Below are 7883 nucleotides of genomic sequence, written 5' to 3'. Positions count from 1 at the left end.
TGGACGGGACAAAAAATGTCAAAATAAATGTTCGGAATTTTCATATTGTGAAGTCTGCAACACGTTCATGCCCTCAAAATATTTTTTAAATGCTGTTGTGATTATTTGTAAAAGTACTGACTCTTGTGCATCTACACAAGATACACATTTATCAGGTGTTCCTCAGTCATGTGATTCTGTCTGAATGCCGTGTGTTTTGTCTCCATCAGTCGGCCGGTGAAGGTGTGTCTGTGCCCGTATCTCCCGCCGCGTCCCCTCGACGTCTCCACGTGTCTCTACATCGTCCAGCACCCGGCCGAGGTCTGTGTCCCAACATCTCAAACATCTCCTTCATGACAGCGTCAGATGCCTGACCGTCTTTTCTTCTTCCTGTAGGAGAGTCGCGTTCTGCGCACAGTTCCGCTCCTGGCCGCATGTCTCCCTCCGGGCCAATGCAAGGTTTTCATCGGACGGCGGTTCTCTGAGGAGAGGTGAAGTACAGCAGCAGTTATGGGTCCGAGCGACGCGCGCAGGTGTTTGACCGTGTTTCTGTGTCAGATATCCGGAGCTGGCGGCTGTGTGTAGAGACCCGCACTCTCTCCTGCTGTATCCCGGAGCCATGGCTGACAATCTGGAGGATCTGAGCACGGATTTCACCGCAACGCCCCACAACGTCATTCTGATCGACGGCACCTGGAGTCAAGCTAAAGACATGTTCCTGAGGAACGCTCTCCTGCGGCTGCCCAGACAGGTGTGATCCTGTTCTCCGCTCCACATCCCGACCATCCCGCGAATACTGAATCATTTCTAGCAGTAATTGTGTTCAAACAATTAAAATAAACGTATATGGTCGGACCCGATAGCCTCGTGGGTAGCATGTCAACATATAACGCATTTTGGGATATCGCATAAAAACGCTGAATGAAAATGCCAAGATGCGCATAAATTCTAAAAAAAAAGAAAATCGTTTTACGATAAGAATGATAAGATGACATGCGCATAAATTCATTATTATGCGAATAAACTCCTCTATTCGGTAAACACATTTAACGAATAAATCCCTCAATGTGCTAACTCAGCTAACTGTGATTGGATGACTGGACTGCTTTTGAAGTCACCATGAAATCAAATGGACATTCTTGTTTTTTTATGAAATATTGCAGTGTTTATTCTAAATGATTTATCATTATTGTGTTAAATTCATGTTCTAGTAATCTTGAATCAGAATATCTTCTCCTCCCTCTTGCATCTCTTCTCTGATGACGAGGGCGGGGCAACCTGTCAGTCACATGAGATCCACCAATAGCAAACCACAACCATCCAATCAGTTCCCCACAGACAAAATCAAGCCCCGCCCTACATTTGTTTTTGTTTGCGAAGTGTTTCACTCGGATATACGTCACAATAGGGACCGAGTTTAACGTGCGCTCTTTTCCTGCAGGTTCAGCTCCGCAGCGCCCCCTCCAGTCAGTACGTGATCCGCACGCAGCCCACCAACATGTGCGTGTCGACGCTGGAGTGTGCGGCCGTCACTCTGTCCATCATGGAGAAGAACCACAGCATTCAGGAGGTTTGTGTTCTTCAGAAGGACGGTAACCCTGGTGTGATGTGTGTCTGACGTCGGTGTGTTTCTCGCAGGTTCTCCTCAAACCTCTTCAGGCTCTGTGCTCCTTTCAGCTGCAGCACGGCGCTCAGATCCACCACAGCAAAGAACATCTCATCAGAAACGGACAATACAACAAGATCATGCCCAAAAACAAACGCAAGATACGAAGGATGCAGAAACTCATCAGCAACCAGAATATATGAGACCCTTACTACGCATTTTCAGTTTCTTTCTACAGATTCAGCTTTTGTAATATTATTATTATTATTTGTAGTCTGTCTAGGTTTTAATGATGTGAATGATGGTTTACTAAGCAATATTTACATGATCTATCTGTGTGAATGAAATTTCATCTGTTCACTCTGGGTTTATATTGAACGCGTTCAGTAATGACTGTGATTGAAGAATTAAAGCGGTTTGTTTGACGTGTGATTGTGTTTTGCGCCCTCTGGTGTCACAATACTGTAGCGCAGCTTAGAGACCTACTGAATAACATCCGAGATTTAAATAACCAATCAGCTCGCGAGTATGAGCGCATCTATCTGCGTTTGACCAATCACGTGAGGGCAAATACATGTAAGGCGGAGTCGACACTTCTGATTGGCAGTTCAGCGTATTGACATCGTGGAGAAACAAGAAATCAAGCTAATATCACCTTCATCTGAGCGAATATTCGCCAACACGGTACGACTGGATCATATTTATTTATTCATTCATTCATTATGAAGATGTTTGATCAGCTGATAGTGATTTTAGATGCTTTCTGATAGTTTTTGAATTGCTAATGAAAACTTCTTGAAGTGATTTTAATGCAGCGATTTTATGTAATTTCGGTTATAATTTTTGAATAGTTTGCTATGATAGTAATAACAATTTCGCCTATATTCGCCTGCATATTTTCATTAACATATAGGCTGTTATAACATAATTCCAGTTATATTAAATGAGTTCCATGGGTGAGTTTCAGTTATGACATCAACAACACAATTTCGCCTATATATTTTCTTACATGATGGGCAGTTATTATTTAATCACATAATAATTGCAGATATACTGATGAATGCGTTTCAGATGGACAGTTCGTCTCGACAGCTTCGGGAAACTCTCGTCTCGTATCACAGTCTGAATGAATCCGAGTGGAACATCGCGAAGAAATCAGTCAGTTCTCTTCTATCCTGACCGTTAAATATTTCCCGCGTCGTTCATTTCAAACCGCGCTGAAAATACCTGTTCTGATTCTCCGCTTCTTTCAGAAGGATGTGACCGTGTGGAGGAAACCTTCGGACGAGTTTAGCGGATTTCTGTGAGTTTAAAGTCGCTAATCAGCAGCTCTAATCGAGTTAACTAGTTATTAATGATGGTTTTGTTCAGATATAAAGCCGAAGGAACTGTCGCGGAGAATCCGCGGAGGATCATTGATTTCATGATTCCCGGGCCCTGCAGGATGAGCTGGGACAGTCTGATGACTTCGATGGAGATTGTGAAAACACTCGACGAGGTGAATGTCTGTATGTCCACATCTATATCGCACGTTAATGTACAACTGGATTATGAAAGCAGGTGACAGTTCAGCAAGCAATAAACTTCACAAACACCTTTAAACAGCATTATCTTTACATTATTCACCCACAATCTTGCAGATTTTTGTCCATCACGAGCTGTAATAACACTGATTGTTTAGGATTAAACATTCTTTGAACGCCACTTAACCCTATAAAGCCTGACATATAAATAATGGTGAGATTTAAAAAAACGTGTTTTTTGAACCCTTTAGACAAAATATTTTTTTACAAATCAAAAAAAAAAAAAAACCTCGTTGAGGATCATATTTGATGCATTAGGATTTTATGGCTCATATAGAATGATAATAGTGAGAATATGGAGGGAAAAAAAACATTTTATGTAAAAATATGCAATTTGCTATAGTGTGACAGGTTTATCATATCATTCATTTAGAGCCTTAGAAACGTGCGTATTAAAGGGTTAGTTCACCCAAAAATGACATTTCTGTCATTAATTACTCTCCCTCATGTCGTTACACACCCGTAAGACCTTCGTTCAGGACACAAATTGAGATATTTTTGATGAAATCCGAGGTTTTTTTTTATCCTTCATTGAAAGTAACAAAATTACCACGTTTAATGTCCAGAAAAGTAGTAAAAACATTGAGAGACAAATTTGTTTGAAAAATTTGTTTTGTTTTTGCGCACAAAAATTATTCTCGTCTCTTCATAACATTAAGGTCACATGACTGTTTTAACAATGTCTTTAGTTCCTTTCTGGACCTTGAAAGTGTTGATTATATTGCTGTCTATGGATGAGTCTCTCGGATTTCATCAAAAAATATCTTAATTTGTGTCCTGAACGAAGGTCTTACGGGTGTGTAACGACATGAGGGAGAGTAATTAATGACAGAAATGTCATTTTTGGGTGAACCAACCCTTTAAATACGATACAGTCGTTTATAGGGTTAAATCTGTGTTTGTTTCTGTGATCCTCGACACAAAGATGTGCACGTGACAGAGGAACTGACGGACTGACTGTGTTTCAGGGCTGTTGTGTTGTGAAATACACCACCGCGGGGCAGCTGTGGAACATCATTTCTCCGCGAGAGTTTGTGGATTTCTCCTACACCTGCGACTATCAGCGCGGCCTGATGTCCTGCGGTCAGTCGCTCACGTCTCTTGAGTTTTCTGTTGGGTTGAGCCGTATCGTGACTCTTGACGGAGGTTGAATGTGATGTTTGTGTCGTTCAGGCGTGAGCGTCGATCATGCCGAGCAGAAGCCGGGGTTCGTGCGAGGATTCAATCACCCGTGCGGCTGGTTCTGTGTGCCGACGGAGGATCCCGCTGTCAGTCTACTGACCGGATACATCCAGACGGACCTGAGGGGAATGGTGCCGCAGACGGCCGTGGATACGGCCATGGCTTCTGGACTGGTCAGATTTTTCCATGACCTCAGACAAGCTCTGAAAGTTTAGCCTCCATGAAACACAGAACTGGAATGTACGTGTGAATCACGTGAAATCAATATGACGTATGTTGTGATACAGCTGCTCTCCACGGATACTGTAAATAATCCTCACAGGACACATTTATTTATTATTGCACTTCATGTTTTGTTTTTGTGCATGTTCACTTTTGGTTTAATGTGATTTTAATGCAGGTATTTTTCATAAAAAATATTTTTTAAAAATCCTATAAATACATTTTCTGACATTCTCCATCATCTCTCTTTCTGAGCAACACCAGGACTTCATTAAAAAATAAACAAATCACAGTTAATTTGTTTAACCTAAGTATTTTCATAAAGATTTGTGTGAGTTCATCTTTGAAGTCAGAAAATGAGGATGTGATTCCATCAAAGATCTGGTGAAGGTCCAACTCTGGAAACTCAACTCAGACTATGTTGAAAACATTCTACCAGAGTACGTCGATTTACATTGACCTGTTGATGTTTTCAGACTAGAAAAACTAGTGATCAGGGGCCTGTTTCAGAAAGGAGGTTAAGTGAAAACTCTGAGTATGTTAACCCTGAAATGAGGGAAACTCTGGGTTTTCCGTTTCAGAATGGGAGGTATGTCAAACCCGAGAAAGCAGGTTAAGTCGAGCCCGTTTCTGAAAGAGAGGTAACTTATATTCAGAGTCAGTTACCATGGTAACTTACTCTGAACCTAACCTGGTCAGGAGCAGGTTTTCTTCGGTAAACCCAGAGTTTCCTTCGGTCTCCTCCCCTTTTTTAAAGTGCAAGTGATGTTTAAATAGTTCATTCATTCACGCTGCAAAAATGCTTTTCTTACCGAGTATATTTTGTCCTATTTCAAGTACAAATATCTAAACATTCTTAAATCAAGATGAATTTTGCATATAAGAAAATTATATAAGATATTTAGTCTTGTTTCCTGGGGATCTAAATTAAGTGCATTTTACTTAAGTAAAATTATCAATATCTGCCAGTGTGATAATAAAAATAATCTTAATGCAAAACAGAAAACAAGATTATTTGGAGTGTCTATTACTAAGTGCAAATTTACAGTAGCTCCGCCCACCAATGTCAGACCAGGTTAAAATTGTCAAACTCTCTTGTGGCTGCAGTGGTGGAGGCAGTAGTGTGTTGGGTGCGGAGAACTAAGCTGTGATGTGATTGACGGGGTTCAAATCTGCCTTCTGCCGAGCTCGCTATTCTCCCTTTTCCCATCACATAAGAAAGGCATTTATTTTCAATAAAATGAAGAAAATGTTCTAAAAGTGGAAGTAAATTGCCTAACGAGTGTTTAATAATGATAAAATCCTTTACACTCTTATTGCATCCAGTTAAATTATTTTTTCTTCTTTTTTTGCATGTGGGATACCATGAAAATGAATATTAATTCAATAATTTACAACAATAACACTCTACCAGTTTTCACCTTTGATATTATAACAGTGATAAGAATTAGACTTGCATTGACTCAGAAGTATCCGGACGTCCTATTGTCATGTGCTGTTGCCATGGTGAATCGTAATATCAGAGCTCCATTGATGATGGCTTTTCATAGTCGTGGTGCACGCGCTTAACTCCGAGTCAACCTACCCAGAGTCAGTTCAGCTGTTCTGAAACAGAAAACTCAAGAGTTTCCCATCTCAGAGTAAGTCAACTCAGAGTTGATTGAACCTCCTTACTGAAACGGGCCCCTGGTGTTTTCATGTGTTGGGGTTAACACATTACAAGTAACGTGCGTAACGTAATCAGATCACTTTTCTGATGTAACGAGTAAAGTAACGCATTACAAGTAACGTGCATAATTTAATCATACCACTTTTCTGATGTAACTGTAAATTACATTCTAATAACAAATGCATTTATTTATAGACAAAGAAAGTTACTGCAGATGAAGTATTTTCAAAAATAACAGTAATAGTATGAATTATAGCTGAACTATAGCGGAGAACCTGCGTCTGGACCTGACTACAACGTAGCCCAGGAGACAATGGGCCTACAGATCCAGTTCTGGCTGCATCTATAATTCAGATTTTTAATCCCCGTATCCGCTTACATATATTTATATATAATCGATTTTTAATCTCTATAATAAAAATGTACAATTCAGATGTTGATCTCCATATACATTTACATATATATATATATCTTCCAAGGGGTTTTTTCCCTCCTAGGACTTTTTTCCCAGTGCTAGCACGCTGGGTTTTTCTCCTAGGGGGTTTTTTCCACCCCTGGAAGTCAGCCGACATTGGCTTAATGTAGCACCATCTTGTATATGTTACATATTACCACGCTTGTTTGTACAGTTTATTTTTAACCACTTCCCTTTTTTTCTGTGCTTCTAATATGTAAAGCTGCTTTGAAACAATTACCAATTGTAAAAGCGCTATATAAATAAATTTGACTTGACTATAGCTAGTGATGCATGATGTCCAATTTAGTGGACAGATGATTAATCACAATTTCCTCCCAATCTAAAATCAGTTCTTGGAAAATTGAACAATGATATGACTCCTTAGATGTTACCCTACAACTTTTTTTTTTTTTTTTTTTTACCTGCAAGAGTCTCCTGGGGTAGGATAGAAGGAATGGATAGATATTCTGGAGCAGATGGCTTTTCTGAGGCCGTCGGAGAAAAAATTCCATATACACCGGCTTGCCACTTGGTGGCAGTGTTACAGGATGATGCACTGGTGTCCACTGTAGTGACCTCAATGCGTGAAAGAGTTAAATTAATATAATGAGTTTGTGCTTTACTGCGAGGTGATATCTCTGTCCATTTGTCATATTCAGTAGATGTTTTATCCAAAGTAACTTAAAAATGAGAAAATCAAAAACCACCACGAGAGGCAGTAACATGAAAACACTGCAAACCAAAGTTCAGGCTCTTTTTCTCAAAGGTAGACAGAAACTCAGATGTTCTGTTGGATTTTGCTAAATCATTTCAGTGAAAGTCAAAACCCTCTGTATTTTAGGTGCTTGTTAGTTCATTTTAAATTACAAATTAATTTCACGGACACGGCATAATAATACATGGATAATTAAGCAAAAAAAATTTCTAACTTCAAAGTCCATTTCAACTAGGATGACGTTGACGTAGAAACTCCGCCCACCGACGCAGCTGCTTCTGTGCGTGCGCGCTCGCGGCGGCGGAACGAGTGATCGGAGTTGAAGTTCGTGCGATGAGTGTCTCTCTGGATCCCGATCCGTAAATGAGGTTCGGCTCCTTTACAGCTTCTGACGCGCTCCGTAGGCGCGGATATGAGTTTGACAGCCGGTAACGGGACAGTCGGTCTCGGGTTCAGTTCGATCCGGTGAT

The 7883-nt window shown here is 40.4% G+C and overlaps 2 protein-coding genes across 7 annotated transcripts in view; both read left to right on the top strand.

The window, feature by feature from the left end:
- The window catches only part of dtwd2 (DTW domain containing 2), a 4290-nt gene extending 2493 nt beyond the window's left edge, over positions 1–1797 (top strand). The window contains exons 2-6 of the mRNA XM_067375057.1: positions 210–300; positions 376–470; positions 538–730; positions 1421–1549; positions 1618–1797. Of these exons, the coding sequence (XP_067231158.1) occupies positions 210–300; positions 376–470; positions 538–730; positions 1421–1549; positions 1618–1788 (679 nt within the window). The 3' untranslated portion in view covers positions 1789–1797. The remainder of the gene's footprint in view (positions 1–209; positions 301–375; positions 471–537; positions 731–1420; positions 1550–1617) is intronic.
- A 347-nt stretch (positions 1798–2144) lies between these two features.
- stard4 (StAR related lipid transfer domain containing 4) lies at positions 2145–7478 on the top strand. 6 transcript variants are annotated; one of them, XM_067375061.1, is made up of 6 exons: positions 2145–2269; positions 2657–2743; positions 2842–2888; positions 2957–3083; positions 4137–4251; positions 4342–7478. In XM_067375061.1, the coding sequence occupies exons 2-6, from the start codon at positions 2657–2659 to the stop codon at positions 4563–4565; spliced, it is 600 nt and encodes a 199-aa protein (XP_067231162.1). In that variant the 5' UTR covers positions 2145–2269; the 3' UTR covers positions 4566–7478. The 6 variants fall into 6 exon arrangements, with proteins under 6 accessions (XP_067231162.1, XP_067231161.1, XP_067231163.1 ...); XM_067375060.1 differs by having other exon boundaries at positions 2839–2888; XM_067375062.1 differs by lacking the exon at positions 2657–2743 and having other exon boundaries at positions 2226–2269.
- The last annotated feature ends 405 nt before the right edge of the window (positions 7479–7883 follow it).

This window comes from Chanodichthys erythropterus, chromosome 22, assembly GCF_024489055.1.
Source record: "Chanodichthys erythropterus isolate Z2021 chromosome 22, ASM2448905v1, whole genome shotgun sequence".
Lineage (NCBI taxonomy): Eukaryota > Metazoa > Chordata > Actinopteri > Cypriniformes > Xenocyprididae > Chanodichthys > Chanodichthys erythropterus.
The sequence above is the reverse complement of the archived record's forward strand: the minus strand, read 5'-3'. Positions and strand labels throughout refer to the sequence as shown.

What these genes read in the sequence shown, in the direction of transcription:
- stard4 (XM_067375058.1), top strand. Translation starts at nt 2,555, where the DNA reads ATGACATCAACAACACAATTTCGCCTATATATTTTCTTACATGATGGG. An exon ending in GGAACATCGCGAAGAAATCA is followed by an intron (nt 2,744 to 2,838) that starts GTCAGTTCTCTT and finishes CGCTTCTTTCAG; the next exon opens with AAGGATGTGACCGTGTGGAG. An exon ending in GCGCGGCCTGATGTCCTGCG is followed by an intron (nt 4,252 to 4,341) that starts GTCAGTCGCTCA and finishes TGTGTCGTTCAG; the next exon opens with GCGTGAGCGTCGATCATGCC.